Source organism: Eleginops maclovinus, chromosome 7 (assembly GCF_036324505.1).
Source record: "Eleginops maclovinus isolate JMC-PN-2008 ecotype Puerto Natales chromosome 7, JC_Emac_rtc_rv5, whole genome shotgun sequence".
In the NCBI taxonomy this organism is placed as follows: domain Eukaryota; kingdom Metazoa; phylum Chordata; class Actinopteri; order Perciformes; family Eleginopidae; genus Eleginops; species Eleginops maclovinus.
This window is the reverse complement of record NC_086355.1, coordinates 13,010,215-13,031,165: the sequence shown is the minus strand read 5'-3', so window position 1 is coordinate 13,031,165 and position 20,951 is coordinate 13,010,215. Positions and strand designations below refer to the sequence as shown.

The 20,951-nt window shown below is 40.4% G+C and overlaps 1 protein-coding gene across 7 annotated transcripts in view; it reads right to left on the bottom strand.

Moving 5' to 3' along the window:
* pkp4 (plakophilin 4) overlaps positions 1-20,951 on the bottom strand; it is a 68,276-nt gene that overhangs the window by 27,245 nt on the left and 20,080 nt on the right. For 5 of the 7 annotated variants that reach the window (XM_063887965.1, XM_063887966.1, XM_063887963.1 and 2 more), the window contains 5 exons: positions 13,836-13,948; positions 7,560-7,594; positions 2,806-2,937; positions 2,196-2,389; positions 1,257-1,836 (listed from right to left, as the gene is read on the bottom strand). In XM_063887965.1, coding sequence (XP_063744035.1) covers positions 1,257-1,836; positions 2,196-2,389; positions 2,806-2,937; positions 7,560-7,594; positions 13,836-13,948 — 1,054 coding nt within the window. The remainder of the gene's footprint in view (positions 1-1,256; positions 1,837-2,195; positions 2,390-2,805; positions 2,938-7,559; positions 7,595-13,835; positions 13,949-20,951) is intronic. The other 2 variants (XM_063887964.1, XM_063887968.1) reach the window with 1 other exon arrangement.

Below are 20,951 nucleotides of genomic sequence, written 5' to 3'. Positions count from 1 at the left end.
AAAGGTAGGATTTTGCTATGTAATAACTGTGGGTTTCATTATTGGCAAAGCTACATTCTTATCTACAGGTGATATCTTAAAAAGTGAGAATGAGTCATTACAGGCCTCTGGCTGGAGGAAAAAATGGTCCGTTCGAGTTTTAAACAAGATAAGCATTTGGACTGAATACATTAGCCAGCGCCTGTCCTTAAAGGACACAGGGTAGCTTGGGCTGGCAGGTTTTCCAATTCTTATCTTTCTGATCTCCTCAACTGTTCTGATTAAATTACAAGCACACACAAACACACACAGTTATACAGCCATCTCATTTTGGCCCTCCAGAGAGCGCACAATATAGCGATGATACTGCACTCGTGAAAATAATGAATTTGGACGTACATTTGATTATGTGTTTAAAATGTTTTAATCTATCTTGAGTGCCTTCTACATTGATATACCATTTTAATGACAGACACCAATGATTTAACCTGCAAACTAAAAGCGCTTTTGTGTCAAAACCACGTTTACTTAGTCAATTTTCTTGCTCAATTTAAAGAGTTACCACAAAAATATTTGCAGAAAAGTTTCCACTATGTTTTTCAAAGCATTAATTATCAAAATCAATCAAACTGCTCCTGCAAACTAACATGAAAAACTACTCTACAGCCACAGGTTTTAACTGTAACAATGCTATATTAGGAAAACTAGATTTGCATTCCTTTTAAACTGGGCAAAATTTACTATGATTAGCACACATACTCTTTAAGCTAATATTTGTCTTCTTGCAGAAACCATGTTTTGGCTCCACTCCAGGAAAACCAGTGACCTAACAGTCCCTGTTTATTTTCAATTTCGGTATGCTGAGCCATGAAAAAATGTATCACAGTCCAAATATTTACAGCATGGAGTTCAAATCCTCTACTCAAGAAGTTCAGAAGAGTTTGTGAAAAGCAATTATGCGACAGCCTGCAAAGTTTAATAACTGCATACTGGGGAACACAAAACGCCTTTTTTAAAAAGGTGTCAATGTCTTTAAGTATAAGATAATAAACCTTATATTTCTTTACATTCATAGCTGGTTTAGAGATTTTTTACACAAGCCTGCATGCAAGTCGTTATTATTTACTGAAGGAGAGTTTAAGTAAGTTGAGCAAGCTAATACACTGTAAATGTCAGTGTGTGTGTGTGTGTGTGTGTGTGTGTGTGTGTGTGTGTGTGTGTGTGTGTGTGTGTGTGTGTGTGTGTGTGTGTGGGTGTGTGTTTATGCATTAGGTTACCTGTGAGGCTGTCAGGTCTTGTCATCCTCTCGTAAATGTCGTAACTCTGGGGTCCGTAGGGGTCTGTGCTCTGGAGCATAGAGCGGGGCAGAGTGGAGCTGTAGTGCTGGGGCACGGCGGTCATGGTAGCCCTTACTGGAGACGATGAGTGAGTCGGCTGCTTTGTCAGCGGAGGGTTGACCCCTTCCACCATCGTCAGGGGCGAACCCATGCGTCCCGACGATGACCCCGCGGAGGCCTGATAGGGCGAGGTCGTGCGGCTCGCGCTGCCCGATCGAGAGTTTGTGGAGCCCATGCGTCGCAGTGCGGCAGGGGAGTTTTTATGCGTGGAGTAGGGCGAGCTGTTGCAGCCACCGGGGTTACTGGTGCGCTGGGCAGACGGCAGAGTTGTGGAGAAGATGCTGGAGAGGGGTTTGGGTTCAGTTACGATGGGGGAGGCGTATCCACTGCCGACTGAGGTGCGCAGGGAGCCGCGGGAGGGGGACATACTGCTGGCGTAGGCTGGCGAGTGAGAGCGAGAAGGCACCGAGCTCACCCTCCGCATCGCCCGCCCAGGCACTGCTGATGTGACTACTTGAGCCTGCAAGTCAGAAAGAAGACAATGTGGCTTTGTGCAAAAAGGTTTCAGTCAGAAGCTATACAATCATGCTGTTCTCTCTGTGCGATGATAACGACGTGGTAAATAACCCCCCCCCCCTGTCGTGTGTGACACTGGCCTTTGATTTCTCAGTGATCTGTGTGCACAGCGCTGTATGAAGCAGGATTACGTTGCGGGGCTCAGTGTACTTTATTTCCTTTGAGTGCTTCAACGCTACCTTCACTAAAATATTTTAACAGCAATTTCAATGTTTCTCTGTTGTTTGATGAATTAAAAGCTCATCAGCTAGGTAATTAATTAATTGTGCTCTACAACAGCAATGTGTTGTAGGTAGATATTACCTGGGAGGAAGCCTGGCCCTCTGCTCTGCTGCTCCTCCCCAGGGTGCCGGTGCCGGCACCAGGGAAGGAGTGCTGCACCCTCAGCTCAGCCTTGCCCATGTTCTGGCTGTTGAGGTAGCCGGTGCTGGCCTCCTGGTAGCCGCTGTCCGAGTACGAGTTCATCTGAGTAGAGCTGCGGGAATTCCCCGTGGACCCTGGGAGAGTGTGGAAGAAAAAAAAACGCCCTTAATTAAACGCAGAGACAGAGGAGGAGGGCGTGTTGGAGGAACAGGAGACAGACGCAGTTTCATAATAGACATGACCTTTTCTTAGACAGCATTACTAATGACAAACAGCTCAGCAAGGGGGACAACGGTTCCGCCACTCTTATCATTCAGTTTACCAAAGCCTTTTATAAGCTGTGATGAAGTATCAGTTGTAATGAGTAGCATTCAAACTATGGAAAAGATAAATGTGCACGATAAAACAGGCTTTCTGTTGCATCAAAAGTAGAGAAAGCTGTTTGTAGTTGAAACATTGACATAAACATTTAGTGGGACACTGCTGAGGTAAGAAAAGGAAGGTGTGAGTTAGAGAAAAGATGGCTGCAGGCAATAGAGGGAGAACAGACCCTCACTTTCATGGAGGGAGGACTGCTCCGGGGAGTACAGAGACACCTGCTCTGACTCAGTCCTGATGCGGTAGCTAGGCGACTGGGAGCTGTCAGTCATCCGAGACTTGGTGTCGCCCGAGGCGGAGGCATCTGGGAAGACACAGCAGAGCAGGGAGTCAGACACAGAGGAAACGCTTTGGGTCTGAAACAATTAAGAGTTATGGCTTTGAATGGAAAGCTTATAATAGACATTAATGCAGTCAACAAATGATGCAGTTTGAGGAAACAATAACAGGCAATTCTTTCTAGAACATTAGTTTCACGCCTGTGTACAGTTGGAGTCATTACATTTTACTGGTATACTAATTTGGAAAGGCAAAGTTGGGTGGCCTGTTACTGTGTATACTAAATATAAACATCTCCCTACATCCCCCTTCATTCAACAACCAGACCTGGAATTAGCCCTCTTATGTCCCAGTGAACAATGTTGCTCGTAATCACAACCTAGTTAAGCGTGACCAGTGGCAATGGGTTATTCGGCAATCGCTACAACAAAAGGCAGCAAGTGGAGGGGAACAGGGAGGCAAACATTGGCAGGCAGGGTGTGTGATATCCTGCCCGATTAGCTGGTGTGAGGTTGTGAGGTGAATCCCATGAAGAAGCCGCCTTGAGGCCCAAGGTGACCTGTTGAATAAATCTGTTGATGCATAAGCCTAGTGTGGTGTTTGACAACCTGGCATTTTGCACTCCCACCTCTGAAGATCTTAGAGTGTTGGCCCATTTACAGATGGGACGAAAGTGGATCTGGAGTAAAATTGCCAGAATACCCATATGGCATGTCCTGCCTTTACTAGTTCAGCAAGTCTGCTCTGTACCGAAAAACCTCCACTATTTGCAAAACACCGTGCCAATTCTGCTACTTTAAACAGTAATGCTATTTCTAATTCAACATGACACTGCTTAAAATAACAAAATTATAAATGTAAGTTTCATTTTCTCTTTAGTCCTGCTTTCTCACTCACCCACTCAGTCTCTTGTGTACTGTCTCTCTTTCTTCATCTTTCTCTGTTTGTAATTTTAACAAATAGAATACCCATCCCTGGTTACAGTTAGGCAACAAAATAGAAATGGATTTATTTGATAGATAAAGATGAGTCAGATAACCAGAAATAGTCTTAAACAACCATCTGATTTTATCAAGCTTAATACGTATATTTAGATTTAGAAACCTATCCCATCTGGTCTTTCTTTAATCTGTGTTTTGAATGTGTAACACTTAGCTTGACATTTGTTTCCGCTGGTATGAGGGTTGGGGCGAGGCAGGGCGTACTATCAAATGTGTGTACCAATTGCTTATTGGTCTTCAGTTTGTCAAAAGTCACTAAAAGAAATGTAGGCTACTTTGACACAACCACATTTCTTCAGTGCTGCTGTTGGCGGAAAGCTGGATTTGAATTAAATTATGTTTGCGACAGTGAGGCTGTCTGAAATTGGTCCCAACCTTCATGGCTCGACAGATGAATAGGCCTAGAGACAAATTACAACAGGACAATTTACTCAATATTAAAAGGAAACCATCTGGAAATCTCACAGCATTTGGCGTTATTAAAGCAAATGTATGACAGCAACCCGGAAAGGTGCCTTGTACTCTGACAGAAAAAACATTATACCTCACCGTTCTGTTGGGTGAGGTATCTGTCCTTCCCATGGTCAACCTTTCCTTAATACAGTGCACTGGTTTTGCAATTGTAACTTATTTCTTTTTACTTTTTTGGGAGATTTAATGGCACATAATGGTGAATTGGTCACAGGCTTTACACTCAAATGCCTTCGGTCGACAGGCCATGTTGAATAGAGGGAACGTTCAAAATCACATTTGAAATCAACAACATTTCATGTGGGTGCTACAATCGACTCACAAAAAACAAGGACACAGCTCTAAGAGGCCAAAACTAACTTATATGCCTTTCAAACATAAGCAATGTTGTAAGTCTTTTTTCTCCTCACATCCGAGCAGTTACTCGGTGTCAGGGATAGTGCTTCGTTTCAGAGCACAGATTTTTGTACCGAGCCTTGACCCTGTTTGATAAATGAGATGCCAAAACATGGAGGAACAGGAAGAGAGGCGCACAGTACCCCTTTTTACATATTTAAGATAAAACATTACTGGTTTAAAAAATCCCTCTATACCAGGGCTCTTGGCATTCATTATTTGGTGTCCCATATGTATTGATTTAATGTTGTTAAACGTGCCATTTTCATACAAAATAAGAGCAGTCTGGACAGGGGGGTTTGTATCTCTCCAAGACACTGAATAGAAGATGTCAGTATAACACAGCTTACCTTGGTGCTATATTTTACATTTTATTTTGCACTTCATCTCTAATGCTTATACTCGCCTAAGTAACCACAGTTTCCAAAGCACCTTGTGACCCCCATACATTGCGCTTGTTTTTTAGTAAAGTATTAGATAACACTATAGGTGCCCAGTTTACAGTCCACACAGACAATCAGCATGCTTGTAGCTCGTAGTAACCTTTTTTCCAATTCAATCACTTTTTCGAGGTGTCCATAGTTAATTATTGTGTTGGAAAATGATGAGGATTTTCAAGAAAGATATGTAAAATCACAGTGACTTCTGAATTCTTTGTTGGCCGTTGCTTTACACCATTGTCACATAAGAGAGTGGCCACGCTGGTGTAAGTTAAATAATAAATCTGTGTTCTTGCCCTTATAATGAGTCTGTTGAGGTGGAAAATACATATTCATAAGCTACCACATCCGTTTTATAATTATGAGTCTGCTGGGCAACGAACAGGGTGGGAACAAGGTAAATATGGAAATATAATTGCCATCGGGAACAGAGACAGGCATGTGTCTTTGTAACTTGTTACCTTCTCAATGTGGTGCCATCTGTAATCACACATCAGGCAGTATCAAAACAAGTTATGATTGGTTGCCCTTTCTTGGAATAGCTTGTGCTGTGGCTTGTGAATATACCTTTTTCTTTTCCTTTTTACACCATAATCTCCACTAAACCTTAAAATTAATTTAGGTCAGAATGTAAACCTACTAATGGCTCTTTAAAATATTTCAGTCAGTAGGCATTCTGGGGTGTTTGTCTTCTACTCTCAGTGGACATGAGTTTTGAATTCATTGACATTTCCTGGGGGCTAAAAGGCTTGTTTCCACAGTAACGAAACTCTTGGACAGTGAAAACATACGGTGGCTCATTAGGCCAAAAGGCCTCAAAGACTAACGCGGCCCATTACGCTCTGTGTCACACATGTAGTCTTGAATTCATTTAGATTGGAAGAAGTACATTGCCACATCTGACTATCGTTTATCATTTACTATATAATGAGAAATCAATAAGAAGCAAAACAGTGATTGGGATTATTCCCCGGCTCTGTTCAAACACTAATGAAATGCATTCAACAAGGAAATGGAAAATGGGCAGCAAATGAGAAAGCTGTGCAGTATTAATATTCCCAGTGCACGTGTTCAACTATAACCCCCCATAGGCTGTTCTGACGGGATCGACAATGAAAGATTAATGACCATTGCTGACAAACGCCAAGTTACACTTTGCAATTAATAAGCCATGAAATACATTAGTAAATTCAATTCATTATCTGGTCTCTGCTGAAGATCCTTCAAGGATGTGGACTTAACAAACAGAGAGCAAAGGGGCCTGGGAGAGATCCACATCACTGCTGGGGCTGTGTATAATTTAGCAGAAATAGCTTGGATAAATATTAAAACAGGAGTAGGCCTTAGGCTATCCATAACGGGATGCTTGGTTGAAATGTCTCATGTAATGATTATTGAGGAAATGTAAAACATTCCTTTCCTACACAACCCCCCCCCCCACACACACACACACACACACACACACACACACACAGCCAATTCAAATAAACATTCAAAGGCACCCAACAGCTAAGCACTACTCATTTTACATTATGTCACTATCTGATTAGTGTGATGCTAAACAGAATTGTCTAATCCAATATATAAATACATCCAGAAAGCTGTAATTAAGGTCAAAGAGGAACATACAGTATTGACTACTTTGTACATTTTAGCAAGTTTAGTATATATTATAAAAAACGATATATTCCACATCAACAACTTTCATGTCCGTGACATTGTAGGTGGCTTTGTGACCCCAATTATGTTACAGTCAAACTCTATGGAAAGAGCATTTAATGACTGACAAATTCTACATCCTGCGTAAGTTACTAAAGAGTTTAGTGGAAACACAATTTGATGTGGATGCATTATATAAACATGTATGTTAAAATCAGGACTTTGACTAGTCTGCCAGCACTTATCAGAGACTGACACTTTGCATTGCAATCATCAATTTTGAGTGGACATCCAATATTAAATGTAGTTCACTGTAAATGTGCAAGTCATTTTTAAACTGCAATAGTATTTGGAAACCAGTTTGGACAGTTAGACATATAACCACACACACAGTATAAAAACAGCAACAGTAAAAAACTCAACAACCAAGCCACGCAGATTATTAATTTGGTTAAAGAAGGAAATGCTGAAGTAATGCTGGTCATGTTTTAATGCATTTCATTAATCTTGTGTTATTGTCATTGAAGCTCCTCATGATCTACAGTTTATATTTGGCCTAGAAGGGTAAACTGGCACGTTAACAGTATTGTTTATTAATGTGCACTGTAAATGTAATCTATAAAAATAAACATAGGAAGACGGATAGTTAATCAATCATTTTAGTGTTTGAGTTCACATACCTGCAGCTTTCCAAGGCAGGGACTTCTCAGACGAGCTGCACAGGGGAAAAGAGGAGAAGTGAATAAATGCTCCACAAACCAAAGACACCACAGTGAAGGACATGACTGAAATAAACTGGAAGAGGCCCCTTTCAGCATCATGTACCCTTTCCTTTGGCTTTTCACAACACGGTCACAGATGGTAATGATGGTGTTTGAAATATAAAACGCTAAGAGCAGATTTAATGTTTACAACTCAGATGTATAGTCCATTCCTGTCATCTGTGTTCATCGAGACCTAAAAAGTGCCTTTGGTGACAACTATTGAGGGCACATCAACATTAAAAAAAAGCTTGAATGTGGGACTGGAAGCTGTTTTCCCCCCTGCAGCTTTAATAAACATGCTAAGCCAAAAAGTAGAAAGAGCCAAGGGATGGAATGAATTCTGATGGGAGCTGAAACTGATCCTAAACAAGTGGGGCTCATAGACTATATCAGAAGTGACCATACTGTATAGTACATTTACACGCTCTCAATGTACACTTTTAGAGTATCCCTGCATCCAAAACCATACCTCTGAATTGCATGATTTATTCTAGCACAGAGGAAATATCAGAGATGGGAAAATAATGGTCAAGTAAGTCTGTGGCCACAACACTGAGCAGCAAAACCAGAAGGGATCTAATGACATTGTGTGAGTGATAGATGAAGAATCAGCATGGTTCAGTGTAAGAAGGCTCATATTTAATAGCAAGCTCAGAGCGGAAAACCATCTGACCAAGTATCCAACAGTAGACTGTGGCACCAATCCATACGTTCCATTGGGAATGGGTGATCTGACTTAAATGTTTCATAGGCCTTTGGCGAAAGACATTTATTCATGATGGAAGAAAAACTACATGGAGGAACTGCAACCGGAAGAATCCCATCCAGTTAAATATGAGAGCTGGCTGTGGAAGTAATAGATCCTGTTCTCTTCAGGATAGAGAAAACAGGCCGGCTTTGGCAACTGTAAAGCTGGATGATAGTTGATGCAAGGGGTTAGTGGAGTCCCCCCATAGATACCTACAGATAAGGTTTTGATTGATAGTGCAATAGCTGATAGCATCGCAGAGATAGACGCATGGTTTGTGTATAATCAGGTCGTACAATCTTTAATTATATTTCCCAGTGTAACAGGTTTTAAATTTGATGACACAGCCTACAGCAAAGCGGAGGAGTCTGCACACGCAACTGTTAAAAGTATGACATAACCTTTTAACAAAGAACTATAACTCCATCTGATGCTTTAAACAATCCTTATCAGTAACCTCACACAGATTCCTGCAATCAATGCGTCAGGTTGTTTTACAGTATTTCTTGAACGTGTCTTCTCACAAATATGAGTCAGGTCAGGAGTTCAAGAAAGGAATACGAGTCCCATTATGTCTTCTTAAAACATACCATAGCATGCTCAAAGATGCTACTTATTGTGTAAATAAAATGGACGCAAACTCAAAATAATAACTTACATTGTATACATAACTATAAAAGCGTGGTACGAATATGTTAGAAGAAAAATTATAGTTATCCTGCAGCAAATGCATTGCGTTATAATGCTAATGTAGGGACTCAGGAAAAGCACAGTAATAGCCACGTAATAATTACAACTTATAAATGTACCTTTGAAATACTTTCTGATAAAAGTGAAGGCCATTTACTTTCTTACAACTATTTTCTGAAAGCCTGTTATTACTACAGTCAGAGGCCGAGCAGGAGACCTCAGTGCAGTGGTTCCAACCTTTTCTCTTTAATATTCTCCATTTGCTGGTCATTACTTTCGTGCAACTGCTGCTATTTTTCCCATCTAAGGTGACACTGGATGAGCTTTAAGAAACACAGCACTCCGAATTTTAATGAGCACGCAGGCAATTAAAAAGAGGAAGTTGGGCAAGTTGTGCTCCATTGAACCACGGCAGATGAAGTAAAAGAATGGCGACCATAACAATGATGCGCCATGCGTGCAGCATGTCGACCGGCTGGCTGGGTGGAGGAAGCGTTGGGAGATTGTAAAACTGCCAATGCTGATAAACAACAGGCCTAACTCTGACAGGATACTTTATTTCCCATCAACCCTTCTGGTCAGGGGGCGGTTGCATCTTTTTAGGAGTTTTACCAGAGGTCAAGTTTGATGACCACTCCCTGTATGCTTGTAGAAAAGAAGGTGGTGGCCAACTCTGGCGGTGTCGTGAAGTGTAACGACTCCCATTCGAGCCTTAAGTGTGCTGTCACCTCTGCCGTCCTCCTGCTGAGCTATTGAGCCAAGCAGTTTGAGCTCAATGTTTAAAATCTAATCTCCATTCACACACAAATGTCCGATGACAGCCTTTTATTTGTCCTTCTCTGGCTTTAAAAAAGGTGTGAAAAGGGTGTGACACGTATTCTTTATAGAGTCCCCAGGTGGTGGTGGGTGGATACAGGCCCCCCAATGTGAAAAGTGGAACCGTTTACATTGTAAAATGCTATTAGTAACAAGATTTTTGAAACATCAGCTGGAAAGACCTAATTATTAACCCTTATTCAACCGGAACCTATGATTCTGAGAGGTTCCATGGCCATCTGCATGCCGAAGAGTAAGTACAATATTATTATAGTAAAGTAAATACTCAAAAACCAATAGCTTTTTGGGGTGTATCCAAAATGTAACTGAAGAGAAGCACTATTGACTTTTCTTCTACAACTAAACACATTAATCAATGTATGAATCAGGGTGCACAGCTTCATGGTAGGCTCTTAAGTGATATTTAACATGAGGGCACAGTGGAAAGAGCTAACAGGTCTGCTCTACAACAATGTCAAGCCCCATCAGCACTGTCAGACCAAGTGCTGCAAATCAACTGTAGCCTATCATTTAAGTGGCAACCAGTGCCCTTTTTTGACAGTCCCAAGATCTCTACACATGAATTAAATCATGAACTGCCATTTTAACACACAAAGAAAAAAATGTGATGATCAAAGGGTATCACACAAAGGTTGAATAGGATCCTAAAAGACGGTCTACTAAGTAGCAATAATCTGCTGTTTAATGGGGATTCATGTTTGCAACCATCAAACAGGACCTTGGTGATAAAATGTCCACTCTTAATCCTGAGATACTAGCTACAACTAGTGCTTGATTACTTTGAGAAAGATTAACTGTATAGTCTGTTCAGTGATGGTAGGTCAAGCAAAAGCCTCAGCGCTGCAATTACAAATTCCGCTCAGTCATTCAGACGCTAATAGAAAGGACAGTACTATCCCCTAGGCAGGGACTTTTTGCGATTCAGAAATACAGAACTGCCCGAGTTTCAAAAATGATTTATTTAAATACTGTATTTTCCTTAGTGAAGCATCTTGATGGTAATATACATTTTAAGGATTATAACCATAGTGGTCAAAGACTCTGATGTTTTTAATATTGTAATAGTGACAATAATGGCTTATGTTTTGGCCAACATTTGATCAATATTTTCTAGTATTTAGCTTGGTCCACCAACAACTCTGAAAATACTTTTCTTTTGTTAACCCTCCACTGATGGACCTATTCAATAAGCTATTCAATGAATTTTATTGAGACTGGCACCGACAAAAAATGTTTCTATTATAGGCAATCATTACATTGAGAAAAGAAAGATTGCCTGGCCCTCTAACATTTATTCTAAAATTAATCTTGAGGAGCCATTCAGTTTGTTTAATGTCATTGGGGAGTGAGTGACTGCTGGACAAACAGAGGAAAGCTAAAATTAAGGTTTAAAATGCGTACTCCTTGAAGTGGAAATGAAAGTCAATAGCCTGGCGGTGGTTTGCTCAGAGAGCTGTTGTCCCAAACTTTTTTGGCAGCACTTGAAGCGGCTCTATACCTGTGCCTCTCTAAAAAGGGAATAGGGGGGAAATTGACACTCTTAGTCCTGAGTGCTACAATCTGCAGGTAGTAGGTGGATGTTATTTGCAGGTGTGCAGGCTGGAGTGCAAGGATGCATTGTGAAAGGGCATAGGGATTATTATCACAAAACCAGAGGAGATCACAGAGCCATTAAAGCCCCTATTCAGACCAAGTGTCATGTATCCAGATATAACCCAATTCTTTCATGGTCCATTTCAGATCAAAATGGGTCACCTGACATTACGGGAACCTTTACAAACACCATGAAGGAACACTACCGTTTCTTCGGTGATGTGGGTCTGGGATGGTATCACGGTATTGAACAAGCACTTCTGGTAGCCAGGTTCACACTAAAGTTTACGCTACTTAAGTCTAAAAGTTGAACTATGGCTGAACTACTCACATTACACAACTGGCCGACTTATAATTGGAACTCACTTCATGACTGAAAACAAAGATCGGACACAGTAAAATAACTTTCACCAGCAGGAATCCATATCAAGTCTGCTCAAACATTTTGTCATTAAAGAAAATGCGGGATAGGAATTTGCATAATAACATTTGCGTAGTCAGGCTTGGTGATTTTGTAGTAGTCACGTGCGTTCACAAGTTTGTCTGTTTCCACCTGTCTAATATCAGTAGCCTGTTTCTTTAGATGCAGCAAAGTTAGCAACATCTCAAGATATTTAGCCAGCTAGATATCTGGGATGTGTAACAGATAATGCTCAAGCACCGTTTTGCTTATGCAGAGCCAACACCATTCTTCCTCTGAACTTGGGGGTTAGTTAGGAAGCAATTATAACTGCCTGCAAACGAATCTGTGCTAAAGTCACAAAGTGTAAACATGGCATTAGTTAGAGAACTAAGGACAATCAGTCACGGTTTCAAATTAGTGGATACTTTTTAAATACAGCAGGGAGCAAAGGAGAGAGAAGACACTGCAAAACTGAGCCGCTATTGTAGTTTGATGACTTACTGGAGACATTTAATCCTCACTTTATCAGTAGTGTTACTTTCATATGAAAGAGTACTCTGTTTAGAACCATCCTGTGTTGAAGGGACGACGTAAAAAATAATAAAAAATACAACATGAATAGTTTTTAACCACTTGGGTGTAATCTAATTATTTGTTTTGATAACTAGGTTGACTAGGTCCTTTCATGTAATCATAAACTTGTAGCTGCACATAATATCTTTGACTCAAAGGCTGTTTATTATGGAAGTAAATAAGCAAATGCCTGAGTATTGAGCACTCTCCTAAATGTCACAGTCTATTAACCGCTACTGTAATTTCCCTTGCCAATTTGAGGAATTATGTTTTCACCCGACCTAAAACATGGTCCATATTAACTGTTTAATAAGTGAAACGACATTTAAAAACAGTGGGGCTTAAATGGATGTTACAAAACATGCACATACAATTCCAAACCATTTTATTATGACTTGAATGTAGAAATTCAGACATATTTAGATTATGTTTATCTAAATATGTTGACTTTAACGCTTTTATCCTGCAGTATTTCATTAACAGAATAGTTATTTGGCGTATGAATTATACAGATCTAATTGGTCAATCCCAAAAGCTTTAATGTATATCAACGCATCTCCACATGTTCAACATCTTTCTCAAATTACATTGAGGTTAACGATCGATAATGTAAGACTAATGTCAACCTTTCTCCACAGCGGCTCTGTGAAGCGCATTGAGATATTGTACGTGGTATTGAGCTGTACAAATGAACCTGACATGAGCCCCGGGGAGCGGGACAGAATGTGTGGTCACTGAGGTGTGAGGACCAGGCCGCCTCGTGTCTCAGCTGATGAAAAGGGAACGAGTTCCCAGAACAAACTCAGAGTTTAGAGCTTTAATCGTGCCACACGGAGAGCAGCGCTTTACTAAGCAAACAACACTTCACTATCATGCACACTCCGTCACTGAAACACATAGGCTTAATATTCTGCCTACAAAGTCAGCTGTTGACATTGGCATTTAAGCTTTACATAAGAATGATTTGAGTCAATTAACCATGACATTATTCTGCTAATTGAAATGGTTAACTACCAATAACCATGTTCCTGATCAGTTAATATAACATTTCAGCAATTTTGTAATTTTCAAATAACAGGAAAGGAAAGGGGCATTTTTTGATTTACAGTCCAGTCATATTTGAGCTCATTGGGAGGCTTCATCACTATGCCATAAGGTTACACTATGGAATATGGTCACTGCTGTGAAGGATGAAAATGCCATGTGTTGGATTGTAGTGCTGTGTGTGTGTGTGTGTGTGTGTGTGTGTGTGTGTGTGTGCGTGTGTGTGTGTGTGTGTGTGTGTGTGTGTGCGTGTGTGTGTGTGTGTGTGTGTGTGTGTGTGTGTGTGTGTGCATCCTTTCATTACCTGCTGCTACCAGCGCCTGGCGACTCGGCCCCAAGTCTGCATCTTTCCAGCTGATTGGCCACAATCTGCCTCTCCACTTCCAGCTCCCTGGTAAGCCGCTCAAACTGGAGCTCCTACCCATAAAAACAACAACAAAATGGTTTTAATACATTATTATCAGGGGGAGCTTTATGCACTTTGTTATGATAAATAAAAAGTAAACACGAGGGAGGCGGAGCAACACTATGACAGCTACCAGTGTTGTGCTTCATGACGACATGCAGGTTAATGATGAAACAAAGTAGAAGCTTAAGGCACAGCAAACAAGGTAATTCCAAATATAAATGTTTGCTCATGAGTAGCTCAAAAGATAGAGAACACACACACACGCTTTATGGTACTGCCATTTCCCTCTCCCACACAGAGAGAAAAGCACCACTTCAGTGTGTGATATTTAGCCTCGATGGCCCTGTTCCTATAGAAGTCGAGTAGAAATCAGCATTTGACTAATTATCCAGCCTGAGCGAGGTCATTACTTGCACAGCTCTCCAACTCCAAGCACTGCATCATCACACTCATAAGACACACACAGAACATTTATTACACATATATATATATATATACACACACACACACACGCTCCGACCTATCTATCTTTTTACTCACCCACACCTCTACGCTGGCAGTATTAGGGGTTTCTTAAAACTCTTGCAAACAGGCCTCATAACTCTTTGTACAGATGGCATGCTCCTCACAATGCTATCCTTAGTCCTCCCATGTAATGTCCATTACCATGCTCAATTTCATTCACAGCCAGCTGCTCTCACCCGCAGACACAAACACACACACACACACTCAGACTCTGAGCCTCTTCTGTGACCTGTCTGAGGAAGTTTTTCTCTACTACACTAAGACCAGCCTACTTTTCACACCTACTCTCCGATGTTCCCTGAGGGTGCACTGAAATTTCCTTTCACATTGTGGATATGCTCTAGCACACACCCCTCCCCCAAACTACTGCTTTGCACTCTCCACTGCTCTCCTGTCCTCTACCTCATTTGTAGATGTGTGAGGCTCAGCTGCAGTGAGAGGGAGCAGGCGGGAGGAAAAACTTCCAATTACTTTATTGTGTGTTTATATTGTTCCTATTGTTCAACTTCAACTTTTTTTATGTTTTAGTTTCTCATTAAGTTTTTTACTTGCATGGTTGTGTTTTTTTTAAACATATTTAATGAGCATTTTTGGATGGAGCCTGGGATCCTAGATTTTCATTGCCAATAACTGCTTCTCTGTAATTTTTGTGCATATGATAATTAAAAACCTCAATCTTGAATCTAAGTCCTATTTACTTAATGACATGTCTTTCCCTGTGGCCGAGATACCCGTGCGGTACCAAGAGCAACTCTGATTCCATCTTGTCCTGCTATGCAAAAAAAAAAAGATAAGACTTTTATTGATACCAAAGAAAATGTTTGTGAACAAACTGCTTGATGGTGAACCAACCATGACTAGTGTAAATATACTAAAAAGTAAAATATACTACAGCCTGGTACAGGTATATGCAAATAATATGTCTTTCTCTTGATGTTTAAATTCATTTTACGGAACAATAGTAAAGCTAAGAAAGCACTGCTACTCTTAATGACAAAAAAACACTTTCAGTAGATGCAATAAAAGCTTTGCAGGGGTTCCTGGTGGGAAGCTTTCACTATGAAGCAGTAGCAAGAAGGGTTGAGTTTGCATTAGTTAATACAAAGTAGTTAACACTTCCATACTGGTGCTGGCCTATGTGTTTAACAATGTGCCATGACTGGTAGAACTACACAGTTGAACATTAAATAGTTAGTACTATTTATGTCAATGTAACTCTCTTTGGTTTTAATTGCTTGATGTTTGGCTATATCAAGTTAATGCCTCAAATTAAATTGGCCTTTAAGCTGCCACTAGCTTTTTTGAGAAAAGAAGCATAATTACCAAGTTTACCGAAAAATGAAAGAGCACATCAAAATTGCATTTTCAGATCATTATCCCAATCATTTATCGCCCAGCACAGACCGTTGTTAAGATGCAGAGTCCCTAGGGAGGGATCAACGTAATGTCTGTTTGTTCCTGATACAAAAACACACCCAATAACTAACAGAGTGCGGATACAGCTCTGAGCGCTGGACAGAGATAGAGTGGCCACAACACTGATTTACTTAGAAGGAGAAATGAGCCATCAATCCGCTGTGTGACACATCCCTACTGAGTAATTAGGATGCATGCAATTTGCAAATTTCCAACTTTTATTTCAGACAATCATCCCTACATTCTTACTTTCCTTGAGACGGATGAGGCTCAGTAATAGAAATACAGAAATGTATGTTTACAGTTTAAGCAAATAGGTCAGGGAGAATAGAATTATCCAATTAATGGTTTTAAATTTGACACAGCTTTCACTTTAAAGAAATGTGTCATTATATATCCTCAGTTTCTTAGCCAGAAATCTGGGGTACTGTACTGTTAGTACTGCACACACTCCTCATAGGAAAGCACACATAGCCTGAAGGTGACAAACAATATTGACTGTTCTCTCGCTTAGCCCCAGGACTGAACCCTACTAAGTGATGCACAATGTGGCACTGATAGTCGGAGGATTGTTTTCCCCAGGAGACAGCGAAAAGATTGAACTATTGTGACACCAGTTCTGCACACACACACAAAGGCGCCTTTGTCTTCTATGCATTTACGGGGCTGTGGTTAGAAAAAAAAAATGTTACGCTGAAAATATAAGCCTAAGCGAAAAACCTTTAATGTATAGGGGACAGAGGACACTGAATAATAGTGACAAGAGGGTGAGAGAGTCAAACACAGTCTGTTTGATGCAAATCTGGAATTACTCCTGTGTGGGATTCTGCCACCAAAGTGCAAGAGAAACATAAGGTGAAAGTGACAAGAGAGGCGTACAATCCATACACACAAAGATAACAGAGGAAGTACAGAAAGAACATTTGAACATGCAAATACATGATTAAAGTTCACTCCTGCTACTAAAAATAAAAATCATTTGCATGTGTAAGGCTTCTATAGATCTGAATATAGCAGATGGATGGATGACGGCCCAAACAATTGTTAACTATCTAAAGTCTTCTTCCTATTCCATCTTACTAGCAGTATGATAACAAGTATTTCACCTTATATTTTGCTTCATATTATATTGTACCTTTGTAATGCTACCAGCTGGAAAATTCAAGAGAAAAAGACCTGAGTCAGCAGCGGGTGGAGCAGCAACAGCAGCAGCAGCAGCAGCAGCAGCAGCAGCAGAAGCAGCAGGCTTGTTGTACGGAGCCGGGGAGGAAGAATGGAGTAGATAAGAGGACAGCAATAGCTAGCTATCTGGCTAGCATGTAAAGTAGCTCTATGCCGGCAAAAAGTGCACCCGACTGCTTGACCAACTGTATAAATAGTTAGAGATATTTATAAGAAAGAGAATACAGAAATAGTAAGTTTAGGGAAATATAATAAATGCTAAAAATAAATTATAGATTCATCAACAAAAATAAAAAAAGTTACTGAATAAAACAATTCAAACAAAAAAATAAATATAAAAAAGGATATAAATAGGGGAATTAATTCATTGAAAAGCTGACTAAACGTGAAACATCAATTTGTGTAAAATCAACTAATGAATTTTTTAAAAAATATTATTTTTGTATACACTACATTACATACTTATTTATTCACAAAACACATTTGCTGTGTAGTTTCTAATGTTAAACTAGTTTACCTCGTTTATCTTTTTTATTTTTTGGCACTGTGTCTTTGTGCAAGTTTTACACCTAATTAACTCTCTGGGAATCAATAAAGGCATATCTTTATTAAATGGAGACGTAGATTTCCTGCATCCGCAATTATCACTTTTCTAAGCCCACCTTTTTTATGTCTTTTTTTAAGCTCATCATCCAATTGTTTTGTTCACCTTGTGTCACCTTGTTACTTCCTGCCGCTTCATCTTATTCTGCACTTGTCATTACAGGGGTACAGTGGAAGTAAGCAACAAGACTAAAAGCGGCTTTGCCAGTACTAATACTTCTCTGAAGAGAGTGGCTAGCATTCAACCCGGCTGATTGGATGTCCATGATCTTGATCAAGCACAGCAGAGAGAGACATGTGTTGCTGCCATAAGGCACTAAGGTCTCTGTCGCTGCTGATATTCAGAGCTGCTCCAAGGCAATAGCAGGCAGGCCGGGCATCCTGCCTGCACGCCTGCCCCAACCCGCTGCTTTCTCCCTGTGGAGAGTCATGAAGGATGTCCATCGCTTCCTGTATGGAGTTCTGTTCTCCAGGTCTTTACTGTAGCCTAACAAAATATGAGCAGGCCTGTTCTCAGTAGTAGAATCACTGTGTTGTTTTTAAAATTGGAGCCTTTTTACCATTTCATTCTGCTTGTCTTTTTATTTAATATAATCGGTGTAATCTTTCTCCCTTTGCATTTCATCTGCACCGTACCTTTACTGATGTAACCCCATATAGTTCCTCACTGCAGGACGAATAAATCCCTCACACATTTTAATTGACACTTGATAAATATGGTTATATTTAAAATATATATAGCTAATATCCATGAGCTTTTGAGAGCACTGGGCTATGAGCCAAGATGGCCCAATCTAATGAAATGGGTACAAGGATTAGAGTTGTAAATCAAGCTCAGATTAGGCATGGAGAGAGAGTACTCACTGCTCTGTGTAATGCATTAAACTTGCAATGCTCGGCCCCTACACAGAATGAGACACATCTATTCAGCATAACAATCCAACAAGTCAGACTGAACACAGCAGTAATGAGCGATAAGCAAGTCTATGCTTAGTTAACGGGTGTGGGTGCAGCCTTGGTCGGTACCAGGCTTAGTGTACAAAGACAGGACAGAGCTTTACTGTAACAACAAGGCCTCCAACGCCTTTATTCGCCTTTACAATGAGCCTGTTGGGCCTGATCTGCCTGTAGTCCCAGGGCTGAATCAGATCCTGTACCCCTTGTGTCCTCAGATGGGCCCTAAAGAAACAGATGACATATGGCAGCAGACCACGCTACCGATATACAGGCTTCCTTGTCATCTTTATTGATGCTGACAATACACAACCCATCTGAAATGCCTGAAGTGGCTTCTGCCCGCTGCTGGTTCAGCACATAGGCAGTGGGCGGCATAGATAAGAGCGGAAGCTCACGCGCACACTCCACACGTCATATAGATATATTAACATATACGCTGACTTGCACGTGCACTTTTAACATTTCGCCTACAATAGGAAATAAATTAAATAACGTACAGTATAGTTACATATAAAACAGAAAGACAGCATAATCTAGGAATAACGGTTTCAACTGTATAAGCAATAGGAGATTTTCCTTATTCACCATGTTTTAAAAGTAAACAGGAATATTTGGAGACGTTGTTCTTACAGATTGATTTTTTGTTTTGTTTTTGAGTTTCCAAAAGAGAAGCTGCTGACTCTTACAAAAACTCTCGAATCAGGCAAAGATAAGATGGAGTGTGTTGTAAAGTCTGATCGTATCTTTCACACAATAATTGGTCAACCAGCACAATCTTGATTTGTTGTCCCTCCCTCAAAAACTAGACAAAGAACGAATACTTTAACACGTGTCAGCATATACCGTACCCCGCATAATACCTGGGCGTCTTTCAATTCAGGGGAACTTGAATACATTATTGAATATATTTTAATGCATATCTAATGCTTTGTTTGGCAGCTTTGGGTACATGAGTGTAGAGATTGATTATGGAAGATTATCAAAATGATATATTAAGATTAAATTTAAACTCTGCAAGTGATTTTTCAGAAAGAAAAAGCTCCTGTTATTAAATGTACCAACTCGAAAGGAGGTCAACCCTTTTCTTATATAGAACTGTAAGCATGTCATCACAAATGTATGGCCAAAAGAAGTATTAAGACATCTACACACATACAAAACATATCAACATTGTTGATGTCATCGCTTGAACTTCCATATCTGTAAGGTAATGAATGTTCATGTCATGTTGGATCACAATAAACACAGCCTCGTTATTTATAGGACGCATTATTTCCCCTCATTCAAGCAAGATATCCGACAAGATCATACACGGTACATATGATAAAGGGCTGGTTTGCCGTACTGTGTAAAATGGATCTTATTTTTAAATCAGAACCTTCTTAGTGTGACAGAATCCTTACGTAGAAAGACATCAGAGAGTCCAAATCCCACTATTAACTATGACTTGTGATCTTATCCTTTATAATTCTTGTTAGTGAGCAGCTTGTATGTTTTTGGTGTTTTGGGCCTGGAACAATGTGAATGCATGAGCATTTCTGATGTTCAGAAACCTTTTTTCTTACCAGTGCTGATGGATTTTCCTTCAAACCAAAGATGAGAATCTTACAGAAATATGTTTGTTCATTAAGTCGCAACGAGGCTTGACAGCTCGGCATCCTCGCCGCAGTGAGGCAGACCCTTTCCAACGTGAGCCCGACACCGCAGCGCAGTGGGAGAATGACAGCAGAGGTTAAAAGATTTCTGCAGCAGCAGGGACAGAGATCAGGCCTGAGGTGTGAGCGAGGAGAACAGGCCTCAGATCGGGCTGTGTCACCAGACCTGAAGGAACCACGCAGTGCAATTATTTAGAGAAAATGCCACAAAGTCACCTTGTTAAAATACTAAGATTCAGTGTCACGCCACCATGGAAGGATTATAATAACCACGTTGGATAGAAAGGCATTTAAATATACTGTAAATGCCTTGCTGAGTTTAGAGCTGCAGGCATAGCTATAGGTGAATCAGAAGGAATAAATTGCTTGCTAGAGAGCTATACCACTATGAGCTGACTATGTGACAAGAGGCCACAACCACTAACATGGGACATTGTTAGCTCTCAGATAATGGAAAAGCAAATTCACAATAGGACATCATTTTTGCTAGGATTTTGGAAACTTGCAGAGCAGCTAAAATGATTCTTTAAACTGTTCTATTGAGAGAATATTGTCGTACTGCAGCTGTTTACAGACATGGGATTTAAGGTCAAAGCAGGATAAATACTGCGAGAACATTTAGTTTTCTGGTGCAGATCTGTTTCATTGCTGGCTCCACAAGTCTGATCATGGG